This window comes from Mercenaria mercenaria, chromosome 9, assembly GCF_021730395.1.
Source record: "Mercenaria mercenaria strain notata chromosome 9, MADL_Memer_1, whole genome shotgun sequence".
In the NCBI taxonomy this organism is placed as follows: domain Eukaryota; kingdom Metazoa; phylum Mollusca; class Bivalvia; order Venerida; family Veneridae; genus Mercenaria; species Mercenaria mercenaria.
This window is the reverse complement of record NC_069369.1, coordinates 12,298,130-12,320,969: the sequence shown is the minus strand read 5'-3', so window position 1 is coordinate 12,320,969 and position 22,840 is coordinate 12,298,130. Positions and strand designations below refer to the sequence as shown.

General features: G+C 35.1%; 1 protein-coding gene across 1 annotated transcript in view; it reads right to left on the bottom strand.

Moving 5' to 3' along the window:
- LOC123546475 (dedicator of cytokinesis protein 1-like) overlaps nucleotides 1–22,840 on the bottom strand; it is a 123,622-nt gene continuing 100,782 nt past the window's right edge. The window contains exons 51-53 of the mRNA XM_053550407.1: nucleotides 21,685–21,847; nucleotides 11,534–11,676; nucleotides 1–6,427 (exon numbers count right to left, since the gene is read on the bottom strand). Of these exons, the coding sequence (XP_053406382.1) occupies nucleotides 6,311–6,427; nucleotides 11,534–11,676; nucleotides 21,685–21,847 (423 nt within the window). The 3' untranslated portion in view covers nucleotides 1–6,310. The remainder of the gene's footprint in view (nucleotides 6,428–11,533; nucleotides 11,677–21,684; nucleotides 21,848–22,840) is intronic.

Genomic DNA, 22,840 nt, shown 5'->3' with positions numbered 1-22,840 from the left:
TATACTGGTGTAGCATTTATTTTTATCAAAATGTAAGAATATAGCTTCAGGTACAAATATGACATATCATATAACTTCTAAAACAATTTTTAAACATATTTAAATATAGGATATACAATAATGGTTTTGCATCAGATTACAAACAAAAACTTGTACACACACAAAAAAATAGCTACTATTTCATGAATGTAGCAACTTGTGTTTGGCAACAGAAGAAGTGCATGTGCTACATGATCTTTTGTTACATCTTTAATAAAATAACTTAAAGATGTTAAGCTAGTAATTAACTAGGGTATGAATTTATTTCCTTGCAGCAAGAACAAGCATTACACTTTACGAGGTTCTCATTCAAACAGCAGCTCCCAGATCAGCAAATGTGTAGCAGATGAAAATAACCTTTTCTGTTTAACCATAAGCCTGCTGGCAGCAAGATGTGCAGGCTGATTATGGTCTGGACTTTTCCCATTTCAGTCAGTATATTTTCAGTGAAAACCCCTTCTAATAATAAATGGTACTGCCAAAACTGAATGATGAACCAGTCCATTTTATAAATTTAGCAGGCTAAAGGTTAAGCAGTATGTAACAGTTCAGCATTAAAACAAGCTTCAGTACACAATGTGAGCAATAATAGGTTATCAATATATATATACATGTAAAAGTGAGTAGAAAATTAGGGAATGTGTGAAGAAGCACCATTAAAGTGGAAATATGAGCATGTTTTCAAGTAAAAAATCAGCTGAAATAGATGTGTGTGTAAAAAGGGTGGAGACAATTATAGCTTTTAACCCAATAAACCAAACTCGTCCTGTTACCAGTACGAAATAATAACTTTCCAAATATGACTTTTCTTATTTTGACTGGGGCAGTCTTTTTTTGAAAAGTCAAACTGCACGCAGTAGTTGCTTCCCTTCAACTATAGAAATCTCTACCTTTAGGTAAGGGAAATCACTGCGTAGAAGATTGCAGAAAAGAACTATAATTTCATTTGTCCGATAACCTTATTTCTAAAGCATCAACTTCAATTACTTATGCGGCATTACCGTTAATTTAACACGTTTAAATGTACAGTAACCGAAAATAGCTTTTAGAAAACATTCTCCAAAAACACAGTATGTGCAGTAAGATGCGCATAATGCCACTTTAATTAGTAACATCTGTTTCATGACAGCCGAGGGTTTCTACTAGATGCTTCCTTAATCGCTTGCTGGTCAACAGTAAAAACTATTTGCCTGACGTCTGAATTTCTGACATCTTCGAACTATAAAACAGTCTAGCACAATAATTGTGGATGTCTAATATCAAATTACGCAAGCATGACTTCTGAAAGATCTAAAATCTATTGAATACTGTAATTAAAACTTCAAAATGACCAACAACCACCAACAGAAATGTAATATCTAGCACAATATTTTGCTATCATACCTAAAAAGCCATTTAATGAAAATAAAATAATAAAGTTTTAAACTGTCAAGCTACCCTCCTTTCCTTAACATTGCATATGCATAAGTAAAATTGGTGTACAAAAGATACAAAATTATTCTTTATCACATAAATGCCAATTATTTTATTTAGCTTTTCTTACAAAAATATGAAAAACGTGGTTTAAATGTTTATATGAACAACATTAGGTGTCAATTCATCATTTATACATACATGTACACACATATGTTAGCACAGAGCCAATCACCCCATTCTATGAGAGATAAAACAGATTAACAACACAACTTTACATTCTGCAGACATGACAAAAATAAAAACATAAATAATACACATGAAATATGGCAGAAACCTAGCATGCTTGTGAAGATACTTTTTACTTTACTTCTGACATTTTGTTTTTATTATTGCTACCCCTATATAAGTTATTTAGCCACTTACTTTCTGATTATACAGACTAATGTTGATAATACAATATATAGCCCCTACAGACTGGAACCAAGGTTAGTGTTTGAAATTATTTTTTGTCCAATGGCATTGTAGTATTTTTCAAACTATCGGGAAATTTATTTTGGTAAATCAACATTTACTTCCAGTCGTTTATTAACCCAGAAAGTCACGCCATACTGTAGGCGGAGCTTAAATTTGTAAACAAAAAAATAATTTCAAACACTAAACAGGTTAGTGTTTATTAGTAAGCATTTATCAAATTAAATTAGTCGATTTAATTTGATAAATGCTTACTAATAAACACTAACCTATACCTAGTCTGACCAATCTATAAATGATATCTGGTCAGTTTTGTTATCACAATATTTCAAAGTAACAAACTACATGTTAAACAAATCTTTTCACAATCCAACTATAAAAATAACTGATTTACCAGCCACTAAAGGAAGTTCTGTCTAAAACTTTTTCCTGAATATCACAAATAAGTAGTCATTTTTTACCTTAATAATATAAAAAAAAACACCAGAAAACTTTGTCATATGATCAAGATTTTTTGAGAAAAAAAAAAACCCAACAAGCTTTAACTATAAGCTGAACGATAACAAAAATAAAAACGTTTACCAGCAGGTGTGTCTTTGTAAGAGCTTTAATGAAAAGTTTCTGAATGAACATTTTCATGGGAAAAACTTTATCAATGCATTTGATGCACTCTTTAACAAAATAAAAATTGCTCTACCAAGGGAGAGAACAGTCTTTTTTGAAACACAGTTACCTCCCATGACATTTTTACTTAAAACAATCTATGAACAGAATAAAAATGGCAAGCTTAACAAAAAAAAAAACAATAATATAAATACACAAATGGCAGCTAAACAAACCCTGCTTTCAAACAACATGAATGTTACTGTTTTAACACACTTTATTATTCAAGACAGTTTAAAAAGACAACAAGGACTTTGTCTATGAGGTAAAATACCCATATGCCATGTTTTTTAGATCATGTTCCATCAAATATTCTTCTTTTGGGTTTAACATTGCACCAACACAATAATTGGTCATAATGACTTTCTAGCTTTGATGATGGATGAAGACCCAAGGTGCCTTTCTGTGCATTATTTCATCATGGGCGGGCACCTGAGTAGAACCACGGACACTCCATAAGCCAGCTACATGGCTTCCTCACATTGTTCCATCAAAAGATTATGTTACTGTGAAATCAGTAATATAATTATGTTGGTGACTACTTTTTGCAGATATTACGGTTGAGTCAATCCATGACTAAATCTTAACAAACAAGTAAAATTTGCAATAATTTCATATTTAAAAGTTCAAATTCCCATTCAATTTGCTGTTTCAGCACAACTTCTAAAATTTCATGCAAACAAAATTCAATGATTTCACAGTATTAACAACACGATGTCCGGGTAGAGAATGAATTCTGAATGATGTTTTTTATGCAATAGTATAGTTCTACTGACAATAGTTTATTAACCCTTACCATGCTTTGCCTTTTCGACCAGTGTAGATCATGCCTGCACATCTGTGCAGTCTGATCATGATCTGCACTGGTCGTTAGTTAACCAGTATCTTTTTGATAAGCACCCCTTTTAACAGTTAATGGTACTGTCCAAATTGGAAGTTGGACAAGTTCATTACAGAAATTTAGCAGGGTCAGGGTTAAATGCCATTATTTATGCAGCATGAAACAGACTCCTATGATTCTACATACTTTGTTCTCTATGTTACAACATGAACCAATATTAACCAATATTCTAACTTATTACTAAATTCTAATAACTGTCATGATACTGGGAACATGTTGTATGACAATGCCCTCATTCTCTTTTAATCTTTGTGTTAACAACAGCTTAATATTTCAGATATAAAATTACCTTAAGTAATTCACAGATCTATTAAAATAAGAAAGAACTATTTGCTTTCATGCAAACTAATCCTACGATGAAACCATGGTAACATCAACAATATGGTTGGCACAATTTGATGACAAATATATACAAAATGGTGTACTTTATACATACGCAATGACTAGATATTGTAAGTCATATGTGAAAACATATCCTTTTTACACAGTCGAACCTGCATATACAGACCATGCTTGGGAAATGTGGGGTTTTTATACACAGCTGGAGTTGTTTAGAGTAAACAAGTGAGCCGTGCCATGAGAAAACCAACATAGTGGCTTTGCGACCAGCATGGATCCAGACCAGCCTGCGCATCCGCGCAGTCTGGTCAGGATCCATGCTGTTCGCTAACAGTTTCTCCAATTCCAATAGGCTTTAAAAGCGAACGGCATGGAGCCTGACCAGACTGCGTGGATGTGCAGGCTGGTCTGGATCCATGCTGGTCGCAAACCCACTATGTTGGTTTTCTCATGGCACGGCTCAAGTGATGTCTCCAGTCACGGGTGGTCTGTAGCAAAGGTAGGACTGTATATCACATATACACATCATTAACATAAACAAAAAACAAATGCTGTACAAAAAAAAAAAAAAGATTATTTGAAATAGTTTGATCATTTAATCTACAAAATTGTTAAAAAATACCTACAGAATGAATGCTTTATACTTCCTAGTATTCATTTTATTTATACAAACATATATCTAATAACACAGAGGTAAACCTACAAAATGATCATTCCTGAAGAAACTAAATGACAAAGTTGTGAATGAAAAGATTAACATTTTTGTTCCCAAAAATACCCATGTGCAAAAGTTGAAAAGCAAAGCTGGAGCAAAAATACCAGGAATTGGAATGTGAAAGTTGGTCAAGAAGATATACAGTCTGACTTTGTTCACTCAAACTCGGATAATTTGAACACCAGCCTTCGCTCGAACACCAGCCTTCGCTCAAACTCGGATAATTTGAACACCAGCCTTCGCTCGAACATCAGCCTTTGCTCAAACTTGGATAATTTGAACACCAGCCTTCGTTCGAACACCAGCCTTTGCTCAAACTTGGATAATTTGAACACCAGCCTTTGCTCAAACTTGGATAATTTGAACACCAGCCTTTGCTCAAACTTGGATAATTCGAACACCAGCCTTCGCTCGAACACCAGCCTTCGCTCAAACTTGGATAATTTGAACACCAGCCTTCGCTCAAACACATCAACATGTCCCGGAAAGATCTCTATAAAATGTATATTGTTAAACGGCTCAAATTGATGATAACTTGAACAAATTTTAACTGTACCATCAAGTTTGAATGAACAAAGTTCCACTGTATAAGAATTTTATATGAATAAGAATAAATAAGACAAAGTCTGAGCCAACACACTTGAAAAATATCTTATGGTAAAGCGATATAAAGCTGAATAGAAGATGCAGTCCAGTATGTTTTCTTTCAATTTTTAATGGAGATTTTCTTAGTCAATAATATGTGCAGATATTTGAAACATAGAACTTTTTGCATATATGCTAGTGACAATTGAAACCTATATAAATCTGAAAATTCCAGTTCATTACATGCTTCACATTTTTAATGTCTTCACAGTGAATAAACATGTCACATACACAGTCAAATAGTAATGTAGAAAAGTATGTGAATACATCTAAAAAAAAAAAATGTAAAATCATTTGCTAATTTACATGGAGTTCACGGCTGAGTTAATACACAAAATTAAATCCTAATTCTGTTCAGCTTACGTTAGAGTCAAAATCCACAAATAAATATCCCTGCAAAACAGCCACTTTGGCTAAAACCAAGAAATTCCATGTGCATGATATTAAATGATTTTCGCAGTAGTCACAGAGGTATATTCTGTAGTCAATGAATTTTCTTCCTTTGTAAAATGTCATGTTCAACAATGAAGAACTGGTCATGATTTGGTCAAATGATCTTACCATTTTAATCATGATTTCACTAAGTAATACACAATTCATATGTAGCATATTTTAATTTCATTCAACAACTAACATCTGGTCACAAGTTTTCAAATTGCAAAATAAGAGTGTTGTCTCTGCGCAAAAAAAAAAAAAACCTTCAAGAAAACCTATAAATAGTGCAGTTTTTGTCAATTAAAACTTGAATAATGATACATTAATCAATAGCTATTATATAAACAGAAAAAATGTCTATACTTTTGTGAAATAAAAGTGTCGATACAAAATGCACTTTGTCGATACAAAAATGAAGTACAATGTATTGTATAATTTATTCTTTACACAGAATTGTGCATTGTTTGTTCAAACATTAAACACTACATATATACTATTGCCCAAGAATGAGACTATTATTATATACTAAGCTGAAACAATGAATGTCTCTTCATTATTGGTATTTTTCAAATAAGGCAAAAACATATATAATTTTATTTAGACAGTGTTATTTCAGTGAAATGCCAGCATTTCAAGTTAACCCATAGCAATACAATGTATAAATATTACAATTTCATCTCAACATATCACAAACTTTCCCCATCAAAAGACCGGCTTGGAGTGAGTTTCTCTGGTAACAAGGGTGGGGCAGAGTCAAGAGGGGCAGAGTCGAGTTCCACAGAGTGAGACGCCTTCACAGATGACTGGAAAAGATACGCAAAGAAAATGTAAGAAAGTGAGCAAGAAAATAAGATTTCATTAAGTCATATATTCTTGTCTATGTACAAAATACATACATTGAAAGGCTTTCATTTACAAAACTGAATATTTAACAGAATGCAATCAAATAATTATACAATTCTTTAACTTGTGTTAAATACCAAAAGAGACAAGTATATTACCATACAATCTTCTTTCTTAATCTCTCAGCTGTCTTGGAAATTGATATCAGATGTGTACATTCCATTTCCAATCTATACATACTATATATAGAATATAATGTTTATTTAACAGCCTTGGAATTATCACTCTTATAAGCCTTTTATTGTGAAATGCATTTTCATACTGACTGACATGATTTCCTATATAAAAATATAAATGAAAGCCTTCGTATATTAAAGAGAACAGTTGAATTAAAACTCATATACTTCATGCATTGACTATCAAGTGAGATATATGTTTCAATACAATGAATTAAAATATAATGTTATAAAACATGCAAGATCAGTTCAGAGTCAGAAGCTTCTAGAATAAGCTGGCCTTATTTCAACACTGAATATGACACTATATACACCCAGCCAAGCTGACTTTATGAAAATGATCTTTTAAATGTTGAATAAAATCTCGAAAAATCAGTCTTTATGCATATGTCAGGGGTAATAAGCTGAACATGTGTAAATTCCTGATATAGAAGTGTCAGATGTACACTATACCTTTCTATCCTCTATATATAAAATGTACGAGATAGGAATCATATCTAAATAAAGACATGAGCATAAAAAACATAAACACACTAGAATTGTGTCCATAGGAAATGGAAGTCCCCTGCATACTGTGTCATCCACAAAATAGCAAAGTTTTCAGTACAGACCATCTTCACATGAAGGAAGTTTGACTAAAAGTTTGAAAAAAATTGTATTCAGATAAGGTTGTGCATCTGAGCAACTTTGAATCCATTCCTTCAAAAAGTGTATGAGGAGTTGAACACACCAAATTTCTTCACTGTGGCCTATTTTTTGAGGAAGGGCCATAATTCTAGTAAAAATAGCCACAGAAAAACTCCATTATTTATAGCCATCTTCACATAGCAAAACTATCATAGGGCCATAACTGTGGTAAAAATAGTCACTGCAAAAGTTCCCTTCTTTATGGTCATCTGCACATTAAGCTTGTTCATCTGTGAAAGTTTGAAGCAAATCAGGATAATAGTACGAAAGGAGTTGGACACACAAGATCTTGGAACATATGGACAAACAGATGTACAGACAGCTGCAATGCTATAAGCCCCACATAAATGTGGGGGGCATAATAAAACATGGACACACAAAAACAAGAATATAACAAGAGCCATGTCAGACATGGCTAATCCCCCCACCGGGCAGCTGTATTTGCAAATGGAATGTTAATTTTGTGGTTGTTTAGTAATCATTGTAAGTCTTTTGTTTTTTAAAGTCCACAAAAAAACTCCTTACTAGGTAGAGATACCTTATATATAATAAAATTAATAAAATACACCTAAAACTGGAGAGTAACATCTATGCTGTACCACAGAAAAGTGGTCTTGTTTTTTCCCTAGGGTCAATTATAAAAATGTTACAATATAAGTTATTTATAGTAACAACTAAGGGAAGTTAATCTTTAAAAAAAAAAAAAAAAAAAAAAAAAAAAAAAAAAAAAAATTGCAAGTCCACACAAAATCTTTATCAGGAAGAGACTGGTCAAAATACACCTCAAAATTGGATTTAGCATGTTTGTTGTACTACAGAAAAGTGGTCTCGATTTTTCCCTACGACTAGTAATGAAAAAGTTACAATAAAAGCTATTTAAAGTAACAACAAAGGGAAGTAATTCTAAAGAAGGGAACTGCGCATGACACTTCGTCTCATGATGGTGTATAATTGTGCCAAGTTACATCAAAATCCCTCTATGCATGAAGAAGAAATGCTTCGGACAAAGTCATTCTTGTATCTGACCTTTGGCCTCTAAGTGTGACCTTGACCTTAGGCCTAGTGACCTGGATCTTGTGCATGACACTCCGTCTCGTGGTGGTGAACATTTGTGCCAAGTTATATCAAAATCCCTCAAAGCATGAAGAAGAAATGCTCCGGACAAGGTTTTTATTCTTGTATCCTTTGACCTCTAAGTGTGACCTTGACCTTAGACCTAGGGACCTGGTTCCTGCGTATGACACTCCGCCTCGTGGTGGTAAACATTTGTGCCAAGACATATCAAAATCCCTCCATGCATGAAGAAGATATGCTCCGGACAAATTTTTTTAAGAAAATATGATAAAGGGGAATAACTCAAAAAATAGGCAAGGTAGAGTTATTGTTCTTGCACACTGCACTTCCTCCCAATGTGTTCTATCAGTGTATGAAGTTTGAAGAAAATCCCTCCAGTACTTTTGGGGTTATGCTCCGGACAAAATGTTTTAAGAAAATATGATAAAGGGGAATAACTCAAAAAATAGGCAAGGTAGAGTTATTGTTCTTGCACACTGCACTTCCTCCCAATGTATTCTATCAGTGTATGAAGTTTGAAGAAAATCCCTCCAGTACTTTTGGAGTTATGCTCCGGACAAAATTTTTTAAGAAAATAAGATAAAGGGGAATAACTCAAAAAATAGGCAAGGTAGAGTTATTGTTCTTGCACACTGCACTTCCTCCCAATGTGTTCTATCAGTGTATGAAGTTTGAAGAAAATCCCTCAAGTACTTTTGGAGTTATGGTCCGGACAAAGATCGTTGCGGACGCACGGACGGACGGACGGACAGACGGACGCACGGACGGAGAGCATTTCTAATATCCCCTTCACCTTTGGTGGGGGGATAAATAAATTCATAACATATAAAAATGTAAACAACTAAAAACCTGAACACATAAAAAAAAACCTGTACACCTAAACAAGAAGCCAAACTGGGCATAGGTTGCTCATCTGAAGAGGAGCATGACTTTTTGACCAAGTTTGATGAACACCTAAGCAGATCTTAAAAAGAGCTGTCCATAAGACAGCACGCTCAACTTTTCTAGATGCCTGACTCTGAATTAGAGCTTTGCCAGTAAAAAGGGATTAACTCCATCAAATATACAATCAGAGTTACGAGAATTGTTTCTTCCTATGTAGACTTTCATAGTAAATAACTATTTTAAGTTTCAAGTCAATAGCTTTGACAGTAACATAGATATTGGACATATAACTTTAACCAAAAAATTCTAAGTTAAAAAGGAGCATAACTCTGTCAAAATTCACATCAGAGTTATTTGGGATTGTTTCTCCTGGTGTAGACTTTGATAGTAAATAACTATTTTAAGTTTCAAGTCAATAGCCTTGAAAGTAACAGAGATATTTGACTTTATCAAAACTTTAACCAAAAGCGATGGCGACGCTGGGGAAAGTGCAACAGCTCTACATTTTCTTCGGAAAGTCGAGCTAAAAATTACTGATAGAGCCTCTGTCTTCGCAATACATTCAGATATAAAATATGAAGGGATAGTTCAACATTAATAAAAAATGTATTTGGCAGTTTCAAACAAATGAAATAAATTTAATACTGAAATGTCTATTTTGTTTTACCACAAATTGTTGATAAGACACTGAAAGCACTTTTTAACAATATAGAGAGTCATCAATATATCTATATATACAATGAGCATTTCATACAAATTTACCCCTTTTGAGAAACTCCCTTTAAAGGTGTTCAATGGCAAAACAATTTTATTACTCACAATTAGGTTTACTCATTAGAAACATAACTATCCTGATTTTTAAATGACTATTTGTAAATCAAAATTTTGATTAAAATATGAAGACATCTTGGAAATCTCGGTACTCCTCTCTTCTTACATGTTTATAAACAAGTGCAGTGCTTACATTAGTTGAACCATGCCATGAGAAAACCAACATAGTGGGTTTTGCGACCAGCATGGGCATCCACACAGTCTGGTCAGGATCCATGCTGTTCGCTAACAGTATCTGTAATTTCTATAGGCTTTGAAAGCGAACAGCATGGATCCTGACCAGACTGCACAGAGACGCAGGCTGGTCTAGATCCATGCTGGTCGCAAACCCACTATGTTGATTTTCTCATGGCGCGGCTCAGTTATATTCATAAAATGTTATCACACTGTTTATCATGTTATTTACCACAGTTCAAGTCCTGGCCCCGTGTTCACAAAACATTTTTCGATCTCAGCTGAGTTTGAGTTTGAAATTTTAATATCAGTTTTACTAAAACTTCAAGCTTAAGTTCCAAATGAGACTGACCATCAGTACCGAATAATCACTTTAAAATAGTTATTAACTTAAAATTTAGTCTTAAACATGCTATTTAGATATAAATGAGAAATTAAGTTTCATTATCAAACTCAGCTGAGACTGAAAATGTTTTGTGAACACGGGGCCAGATGCTCGGGAATTAAACAACGAGGGTTTTAGACAGAATGCTTAACCTTTAACCTGCTGGTGGCAAGTGATTCTGCCTTTGCAACCAGTGCAGACCAAGATCAGTCTGCACAGTTTGCTATTCAGTAAGTAAATTTTCAGTGAACACCCATTTGAATAATAAGTGGTACTGCCCAAATTGAATGATGGGCCAGTCTATTTTAGAAATTTAGCAGGGTAAAGGTTAAACATCCAAGCAGCTGAACAATGAAGCATGGCAAATCAGATGATAAACTACCTAACATGCTGATTAAAATATTATTATAGAAATTATGCTGGACATTGAATAGCAATGTGATGTCTATTCAACTGGTGTTTACTGCAAAATGTACAACAGCTGACTGACAAAAAAGAAATTGAGCCATGCTAGAATCTATAATCAAGAGTAATGACAATACTATGAACTGAAATCAAAGGCACAGCTTGTTCTTTGTTTGAAAGGACATCTTTTTCAGAAAAGTTATTTTAGTAAGGCAACCATATGCTCACTTGTAGGAGGTAAGGTACTAGTGCTATATAGCTGGCTTCTAAAGAAGTTATTTTGGTGAGGTAAGGTCAGAGTCTGACCCCATATTTCCTGCCCCGTGTAGAATGGGGGCTGACTGATGTGATACAGACAACCTTGGCATCCACCTGTCAAAGAAACCCACCTTAGACTTGCGTGGAGTTTTTGCTGGGGTGAGAGACTGACGAGACGGCAGGGGTGGAGGATCAAAGCTCATTTTACTGTTGTCTCCTGAATGTTTTTCTGGTAGTGGTGGGGGCCCATCATCTTCTCCAGAGTCACAGTTTTCTGTAATCATAGAAAAATTATAGTGAGTTTATCAGTCATTTCTACCATCAAACTTAATATAAATCTTTAAATAAAAAGAAAAGAACATCTACTGTGATGAGATATAATCCACGGCAAGAGTAAAAGAACATTAAGTAAACTTAAGATCTTATAATTACATGATTAACTATACTATTAGGCAACAACCATTGATAAAACAAAGATTTATAAGTAGTTAGGACTGAAAATATTACAGTGCATCAGCAAATGGACAAACACCAGTATCTTATCATGTAGCATGGATGACAGAAAACCCACAGACTGTGCTGGCAGAAGTTTTAGTGCATTTGCTCCATTTAGTGTGAAATTAAATCTCTTTTTAAATTATCTATTAGATTTTTCATATTTTACCTTTTCCATAGTCTACCTTATTTTGCTTGACTAAATAAAAGTCACATCTACAATAATAGTACTGTATGAACAAAGATACAAATGTATATCATAAACTGTTTTCATGAACATTTTTGTTCTCTTTTAACTAGTTTTACTAATTGTTATTCTAATACACGGCCACCCCCTGAAAGTGTCTCGCCCACAGGAGCTTTGAAATAGATGCAAAGTGAGTTTTAAATGGTTAAAGTCTACTCTTACGGTGACAGAAACCCATGACCTCTGGCTCAGAAGTCAAATAGTCTAACCTGCAGCACTGTACCTCACTATTGGAAAATGAATATACAATTCAGACAGTAATGAGGTAAGCTTTAAGCAAACACAGAGAATCACATGCATAATTTAGACATAGTCACAGAAAAGCCAACAGTTTTTGCTATAATGGGTGACAATTTCTGTTCCACTGATGTACTTATCCAACGTACACTACCGTATGTTTATGAAATTAATCAAGGCTTTCACAATAATTATCAGTTCAGAATTTAGATGTGCAGAAATTGAACCATAAAGATTGTGAGCCAAAGCCATTAAACAGCCATGCATCTGAACAACAAACCCTGGTGATCAGATGGGAAACTACAAGGCCTTGCCTATTTTCATTCCATTATGATCATTAAAATATGATGACAAAAATTATGCTGAACTTTATTCATCCAAGTAGTAATGAACTAGATGTCAGGTGGCTATTTGACATAATAATAATTTCCTCTATTGATCTGCATGTCAACCGATATTTATCGGAGAATATACAATGCTTGACTTGCTTCTTTGTTTAACTGATAAAAACTGAACCACGGTCAGATTATATTATAAAATCCATTGAATTTTTATCAGGTCTTAATTTTCACTCCATTTAAAACATAAACTGGATTCTAGTAACAATGTCTTACACCATTCAGCCAGGAGTTCAGACATCAGATCTATGCACCATGCTCTAAAGCTCTGAAATATATCTGTATCAAGTACAGGTAACACATCATACAAACCTTTTGAAACAACTTTTTTCACCACTTAAATACATAAATACATTTTAACATGTTTATATAAATGAGAATAGTATTTTTAAGTATTATAGCAATACAAATGTGACATTACAAATAATTAGTATAACTTATACAGTACATAAACAGTAATTTACATCTTACATTAAAATGTGTTTTAAAACACAGTTTTATTAATGTACACATCTTTACATGGGTGTTTCGTTTACATTTTTAAACATATGTAAAGATTTCTGGCGGGTACAGTGAGTAAATACTTAAATGTCAAAAAATGAAATGTATGTATTTCTTAGGCCTAAAACAAGAGTGCCAGACTGTCACAAAATACGCCCATCATTGAACTTGGCCTAATTCAAGGGCCATAATCCAAGAGTGCCAAGGGCGATTTAGGTGGTTATCGAACTTGGCCGAGATATTATGCCCACATACAATGTCAATAAGTTTGGTGAAGATCTAATGAAAACTGTTCAATTTAGAGAGAGCAGACGGCTAAATTCGCAGTTTTTTTTTTAGTAATTCAAGGGCCCTAATCCAAGAGTGCCTAAGGCGATTTGGATGGTTATCGAACTTGGCCGAGATATTATGCCCACAACCATTGTCAGCAAGTCTGGTAAAGATTGGATGAAAACGGTTTGACTTAGTGTGTGGACAAGGCTAACTTTGCAGTTTTTTGAGTAATTCAAGGGCCATAATCAAAGAGTGCCTGGGGCGATTTGGCTGGTTATCAAACTTGGCTAAGATATTATGCCAACAAACATTGTCAGCAAGTTTTGTGAAGATAGGATGAAAACTATTCGACTAAGAGAGCGGACATGCTTTGAATGCGACCACCCGCCGCCAGGGGTGTTCACATAATATGCCCTGCTCTTTCAGAGTGAAACTATAGTTTTTTTTAACTTTTAGTAAGTTTTACTGTACAGATTAAAGTAGCATAATGGCACCCTAAATCCCTTAAAAGTACATAAAGGTAACAATAAAACATATCTTATTTAGCAGAGGTTGGTCGATTGTTTTGGGTTTAATGCCGTTTTTCAAGACAACAGCATTTCAGTTATGTAATTGCCGGCAGTTAACCTAACCAGTGTTCCTGGATTCTGTACCAGTACAAACCTGTTCTCTGCAAGTAACTGCCAGCATCCCCACAGGAATCAGAGGTGGAGGACTAATGATTTCAGACACAATGTCTCTTATCAAATCGTCACAGAGAACGTTCGCCTCGCCCAGGGCTTGAACTCACGACCCAGAGATCCGTAGATCTGCGCTCTCCCTTCGAGCTAAGGGGGCGGGCTATTTAACAGAGGTAGTTAATGGAAGTCACTACCTTGAATGGATGCAACAGTTGATTTAGGGCAGCTGTCATATAAACCTACTACAGGCGCTTTAAAACTACTAGTTCAGTTTGATTTCAGGAAAATAGGAATTTTTTATATACAGTTGAACTTCAATAGCTCGAACTCGGATCTTTCGAACACCCGGGATCGCTCGAACTCTTCGCCCGGTCCCGAATTTATTCCTTCTTTATTCTATATAGTTCTACCTCGGATCGCTCGAACTTCGAAAATTCGAACTCTCGAACTCATTTGGTGGTCCCCTCGGCTTAATTATAGTGATAATTACACCTATTCAGTCGAACAGAAAATTTGTCGCCGGAATGGCTTGTGTTTACAAAGTTTTTCACACCTCTGCCTGACATTCGCCAAGCTTCCCCTTTAACCGGCGCGTGCGTAATTTTCACACGCTTATGTAATTAGCGTAGGTAAACGACAAACAAATTAAACAAAGTGACTTTCATTCACTGCAATGCTTTAATGGGCTTTGATTTATACGAATAAAATTATTTAAAATAATTGAGCAATGTCTGTTTTTATTTTTTCTGCATTAAAACGGGAGATCCGATGTCAACTTTCATACTGCTTTAGCATGGCTGAACAACTTAGTAAAGGACACGGAAACGGGGGGATAGCTAAGTCGGCTACTGGAAAGCAATATATTTGATAATATTTGTACTGGGCTATGATTCATAAAGGTTTTCTATTCATGTCTTTCTATTTGATGCTGTCTTCATCAAATTCTTATAATTATATTAGTGTTTTATCTGTGTTGTTTTTGTATCTATGTCATGTTTGAAAATATTATTTATCATCGTATCATACACACATTTAGGAACAATATGACAATATATTACGATGTAAGGTTTGTAACACATCATGCCCTCGAATTCCAAAATTCAAAATGGCCGCCATTTGGATGGCTCGAACAACAGAAAACTCGAACTAATTTCCACGGGACCCTCGAGTTCGAGCCATCGAAGTTCGACTGTACATAGAATATGATCTGATGAAATACAGATTTTCTCTATTATTTCAAAAGCTTCTGATTTAAAATTTCTGAACTTTAGGTTTACAGGCAATAGAATAGGGAAATAGTGTGAAAAGAATGGAACTCGCATAATGGTCGATTCAAACAGTTCTCAATTTTTTAACATTTTCCTATAAATTTAATGCTAAAATCACATGGCAGGTCTTATAATGCTTTGCATTTTGGTAGCACTTTCATCATGAAATACTTGCACTATAAAATGAGTCATGGAAAATTTGATCATACACCACCACTACAATTTTTGGTGTCATTTCTGCTCTGATTTTCCGACTGAAAATCCTTTTCACGCATCAAGAAAGACCACCACTTTTCTTTTTTTATTCAGTACTGACAATGTTCTTTAAGAACATGTATGTTACAGACATTTAAAATTGGTCCTGGTGTATGATGTAGTCATTTGAAGTGTATATAGAATAAAGAATAAAGTCTAGTAATTAGTGCCTTTTTGTACAAATTGCCTTTTAAAAAAGATAGGAAAGTTTTTATTTTTCTGAAAAAAAACAAAAACAACTAGAATTGTGTCCATTGGACACGGATGCCCACACATACTGTGGCATCCTCTAAATAGCAAAGTTTTTATGAAGACAAGAGATCACAGAGTGATCTTGGCGCCCACCAATGTGTCATTTTTGAGTGTTCCAAATTTCAAGACTTATTGACTAGCTCAAGGTCAAGTTTCATTTCCATACACAACACTGTGCATGTGGTCCAAATTCTAAAGCTGTAGCTTGAGAAATGTGAAAGTAGGTCACTAGATCAATTTCAAGGACAAAATTCTTTGTACACAAAACTATGCATGTGCATCAAGTTTGAAGGCTGTAGTTTGAGAAATTTGAAAGTAGGTCACTAGGTCAATCTTAAGGTCAGAGTTTATTTCGGTACATAAAACTATGCAAGTGGTCCAAATTTGAAGGCTGTAGCTTGAGAAATGTGAAAGTAGGTCACTAGGTCAAAATCAAGGTCAAATTACATTTCAGAACACAAATCTATGCATGTGGTCCAAATTCAAAGCGTGTACCTTCAAAAATGTGAAAGCAGGTTACTAGGTCAATGTCAAGGTCAAAGTTTGTTTCGGTACACAATCCTATATATGTGGTCTGAATTTAAAGCCTGTAGCTACAGAAATGTGAAAGTAGGTCACTAGGTCAATCTTAAGGTCAAAGTTCATTTCGGTACACAAAACTATGCAAGTGGTCCAAATCTGAAGGCTGTAGCTCCAGAAATGTGAAAGTTGGTCACTAGGTCAAAATCAAGGTCAAATTTTATTTCGGAACACAGAACTATGCATGAGGTCCAAATTTTAAGCCTGTACCTTCAAAAATGTGAAAGTAGGTCACTAGGTCAATGTAAAGGTCAAAGTTTGTTTCGGTACACAAAACTATGCATGTGGTCCAAATTTGAAGGCTGTAGCTTGAGAAATGTGAAAGAAGGTCACTAGGTCAAAATCAAGGTCAAAGTTCATTTCGGAACACGAAACTATGCATGTGGTCCAAATTTGAAGGCTGTAGCTCCAGAAATGTGAAAGTAGGTCACTAGGTCAAAATCAAGGTCAAATTTTATTTCGGAACATAGAACTATGCATGTGGTCCAAATTTGAAACCTTACCTTCAAAAATGTGAAAGTAGGTCACTAGGTCAATGTCAAGGTCAAAGTATTTTTCAGTGCACAAAACTATGCATGTGGTCCAAATTTGAAGGCTGTAGCTACAGAAATGTGAAAGTAGGTCACTAGGTCAAAATCAAGGTAAACGCATGTCAATGTTCATCTTGCCACTCAAAACCATACATGTGGTCCAAATTTGAATGTTGTAGGTTACTGACAAGAAGGTTTTAAAAGCTTTTCCCTATATAAGTCTATATGAACCATGTGACCCCCAGGGCGGGGCCATATTTGACCCTAGGGGGATAATTTGAACAAACTTGGTAGAGAACCACTAGATGATGCTACATTACAAATGCCAAAGCCCTAGGCTTTGTGGTTTGGACAAGAAGATTTTCAAAGTTTTTCCCTATATAAGTCTATGTAAACAATGTGACTCCCGGGGCGGGGCCATATTTGACCCTAGGGGGATAATTTGAATAATCTTAGTAGAAGACCACTAGATGATGTCACATACAAAATATCAAAGCCCTAGGCTCTGTGGTTTTGAACAAGAGGTTTTTCAAAGTTTTTCCCTATATAAGTCTTTATAAACCATGTGACCCCGGGGCGGGGCCATATTAGACCCCAAGGATATAATTTGAATCATCTTAGTAGAGGACCACTAGATGATGCTTCATACCAAATATCAAAGCCCTAGGCTCTGTGGTTTTGGACAAGAAGATTTTCAAAGTTTTTCCCTATATAAATCTATGTAAATTATAGAAATAAACAAAGGGCCATAACTCACTAAAAAATTGTTGAACCAGTCTAAATTTCAGGGGGACACAACTAGGGTACCAATACATCATTCTGACAAAGTTTGGTCAAAATCCCTCTGGTAGTTTCTGAGGAGATGCGATAACGAGAAATTGTTAACGGACGGAAGGACGACGGACCACGGACGCAGAGTGATTTGAATAGCCCACCATCTGATGATGGTGGGCTAAAAAGGCCATAATTCTCGAAAAAAATAGCCACAGAATAAAGTACATTATTTATGGTCATCTGTGAAACTTTCAAGCATATCCTTTCAATAGTGTTTAAGGAGTTTGACACACAAGATTTTTCTCTATACTCTATATAAGCAAAACAACCAACGGGCCATAACTGCAGTAAAAATAGTCACAGAAAAAATTTCTTCCTTTATGGTCATCTGTATATCAATCTTGTTCATCTATGAAAGTTTGCAGCAATCAAGCTAATAGTGTTGGGGGAGTTGGACGCACAAGATTTCAGGATGTATGGACGTACATACGGACAGCAGCAATGCTATTTGGCCACATAAATGTGTGGGGGCATAAAAATGTCAATGATTCACCAGGCTGAAAAAATACAACACAATGTGCTTTAAAGAACAAGAGATCACATAGTGATCTTGGCGCCCACCAATGCACCAATTTTGAGTGTTCCAAATTTCAAGACTTAATGACTAGCTCAAGGTTAAATTTCATTTCCGTACACAACACTGTGCATGTGGTCCAAATTTGAAAGCTGTAGCTTGAGAAATGTGAAGGTAGGTCTCTAGATCAATTTCAAGGTCAAAGTTCTTTGTACACAAAACTATTTGCATGTGCATCAAGTTTGAAGGCTGTAGTTTGAGAAATGTGAAAGTAGGTCACTAGGTCAATCTTAAGGTCAAAGTTTATTTCGGTACACAAAACTATGCATGTGGTCCAAATTTGAAGGCTGTAGCTTGAGAAATGTGAAAGTTGGTCACTAGGTCAAAATCAAGGTCAAATTTTATTTCAGAACACAGAACTATGCATGTGGTCCAAATTTGAAGCCTGTACCTTCAAAAATGTGAAAGCAGGTCACCAGGTCAATGTCAAGGTCAAAGTTTGTTTCGGTACACATTCCTATGCATGTGGTCTAAATTTGAAGCCTGTAGCTACAGAAATGTGAAAGTAGGTCACTAGGTCAATTTTAAGGTCAAAGTTCGTTTCGGTACACAAAACTATGCATGTTGTCCAAATTTGAAGCCTGTATACTCAACATCACTAATCTCGCGTCATCACTAATTTCGCGGTATTTGAGTTGCGCCACCTATGTGGTGTTTACCGGTGAAGTTAGTGACCTATTTTACTCATGCGGGCGAAAAATATTCCTACCTGTAGTTACATTGCTAAATATCTGTCAATATTTATTAAAATCGTATTTTTCGCATATCTATTGCAAAAGTCCATGAATTAAGCAAATATTTACAATGTTTATAAGTTCGTCTACCAGCTGATCGGCATTTGTCCTCATTAATTATGCAAATTAAGTCCCGCCTATAGGTTAGAGGACACCAAGTTTTACGTAACATCCCCCAGCTACACAAAAATGAATGAAATATCAGTATCAGGCGAAACATCAAAACGTCTTAACTCGACGGATTTTAAGGGGGAGGAAGGGATGGGGGCCCCCTGACCATCTCCTCAAAATACACCCATTATACCGAGCAGTGAATCTGAACATATTAGATAACTATCAAATAGAAAATATTAAGTAATAATACAATTCTTAGGCTCCGCTACATTATGACCACGCCCACGACCTTGTGATTTACTTGCAAAATATCTGGTGTGTCCGCTGCCCAGAGGAGAATATTTTCGATAGTGCCAAAACGTTTAAATTGGCGTTTAATGACTTTTGAGTGTTCCTGATAGTTTGACTTAGATAGCTTTTTAATGTTTGAATTATATTTAGTGTTTTTTAACCTATGATAGTTTGATTGACACAATTGTTGACCTATACCGTGACATTAGTGATGTGACGTCACATGATAACAATGGCTGACTATTGTTGTTCAAAGTACACATGGATGTTTCTTGAATGATATCTTACTCATTTTCACACAGTTATTGATGCATATGACATGAAAAATTGTGGTAAAGACAAGAAATACACTTTTGTGTTGTTTCTTGTTTAATGTGGTTAAGTCGAATGTCAAGTACCGCGACATTACAGATGAATGGTATACCTTCAAAAATGTGGAAGTAGGTCACTAGGTCAATCTTAAGGTCAAAGTTCATTTCTGTACACAAAACTATGCATGTGGTCTAAATTTGAAGGCTGTAGCTTGAGAAATGTGAAAGTAGGTCATTAGGTCAAAATCAAGGTCAAATTTCATTTCAGAACACGAAACTATGCATGTGGTCCAAATTTGAAGCCTGTACCTTCAAAAATGTAAAAGTAGGTCACTAGGTCAATGTCAAGGTCAAAGTTTTTTTCAGTGCACAAAACTATGCATGTGGTCCAAAATCGAAGGCTGTAGCTACAGAAATGTGAAAGTAGGTCACTAGGCCAAAATCAAGGTCAACTCATGTCAAGGTTCATCTTGCCACTCAAAACCATACATGTGGTCCAAATCTGAATGTTGTAGTTTATTAACAAGACTTTAAAAGCTTTTCCCTATACAAGTCTATATGAACCATATGACCCCGAAGGCGGGGCCATATTTGACCCTAGGGGGATAATTTGAACAAACTTGGTAGAGAACCACTAGATGATGCTACATTACAAATGCCAAAGCCCTAGGCTTTGTGGTTTGGACCAGAAGATTTTCCAAGTTTTTCTCTATATAAGTCTATGTAAATCATGTGACCCTAGGGGCGGGGCCATATTTGACCCTAGGGGGATAATTTGAACAATCTTAGTAGAAGACTACTAGATGATATCACATACAAAATATCAAAGCCCTAGGCCCTGTGGTTTTGAACAAGAGGTTTTTCAAAGTTTTTCCCTATATAAGTCTATATAAACCATGTGACCCCAGGGGCGGGGCCATATTAGACTCCAGGGTAATAATTTGAATTATCTTGGTAGAGGACCACTAGATGATGCTTCATACCAAATATCAAAGCCCTAGGCTCTGTGGTTTTGGACAAGAAGATTTTCAAAGTTTTTCCCTATATAAATCTATGTAAATTATAGAAATAAACAAAGGGCCATAACTCATTAAAAAATTGTTGAACCTGTCTGATTTTCAGGGGGACACAACTAGGGTACCAATACATCATTCTGACAAAGTTTGGTCAAAATCCCCGTGGTAGTTTCTGAAGAGATGCCATAACGAGAAATTGTTAACGGAAGGATGGACGGAATGACGGACGGACGGAAGGACGACGGACCACGGACGCAGAGTGATTTGAATAGCCCACCATCTGATGATGGTGGGCTAAAAATTGGATCTTCTATAGAATATAGATCTACATGCATATTCATGCAGAGCTACTAATAATATTTCCTAAGACTTATATCAATTTGTTGTACTGCTTGTTCAACAGTTTATTCTAACAACAGCTTCCCCTTCAAAACTATATACAATGTACATTTATACATGTACTTTAAATAACAATTAACTTCAAAACCATACAAGACCAAAGGTCTTCATGTCTAATTTAAACACAACTGTGATACCGTAGTTCATGCATGCATGGAAATTACTCAATATTTTTCAAGGAAATTCAGAGTTCAGAAAGAAAATCCTGAAGAAAATAAATCATAAATTTCAGAAAAAGTTGAAGTGCACAAATAATAACATAGTATAAGTATAGAGTGTGTAGAAGTTACATGCCTGTGGAAGTATAGGATATAAATGAAGCAGTTGCATTAGGTAGTGATATCATGCCTGAGCCAGCACCTGGTAGGTGACCCATGTGGGTGAACTGGGCACTCAGTCGCTGACTGTTCCGACGCTCCTTGTCACTCTCCGGCCTTGGTGGACGTCTCGGTGTGATCTGTGAAAAATTTAAGAATTTTGTAAACTCAGGCCAAAGATGTAATACTGGCTGTAAAGAAACCTTAACAATGTAGAATTCTTGATAATCTTTTTTTTAAAAACATTATTTATTAAAACTAAGATGAACTGACTGTGGTGAGTTGATAAATGTGCAGGTCAAAAATGTTTGAATGTTTCCTTCTTTCTTTTTTTATAAATTACTAGCAGAAATGAAGTTGCCTGGAAAACTAGCAAGAACTAAGTCACACTTACTTAAAACTACATTTTTTAAGTAGTTACCATGAACATTTTAACTATGTATAATAATTACCAAACAACATCTACAGCATAATTTTGAACCATTACTTATAAGGATATACCATTGTTACCTGAACCCTAACTAAATTTAACTCCAGGAGCCAAATTAGCAAATCATCTTAACATGCATGAAAACAAATGTTTGTGTAATCTAAACTTTTACCACTTTAATAAAAGCAAAGAAGCAATATAGTTAATACATGCATAGCCATGTGAAGAAAAACTTGGGTGTTATTTTGCATCAACTTCTTGGCAACGTAATAAAAGCAAGTTATTTTCATTTTTGTAAAAAAAATATTTCAAAGTTCAAACTTCAGCTGAAACATAAAAGCATCATTAGTACTTCCACAAAAAAATATAAACAAGAGCACCTTTTGGTCTTAAATCGCTCACATGTGTATGTAGAGATAGTACCTAAACCTTTCATAGACAGGAAAACATGAAATGTAGCTTAGAAATTGATTTGTAAGTTCTTCCAATACAGAAGACAAAAATACAGCATGCGTTAGATATTATTTTGACCTGCAGTAGCTGTACTGGTTTCTTTGTACTTTAGCACAAGGTGAGAATTCTTTGTGTTGAACAGCAGAATAATCCAAACAAACAATAAAAGAAATATCCATTTAAGCATTCCGCAGTGCAAATTTAATTAAAATCAATTAATTTTCATTAATTTTGTTCTTAAGACCAACTT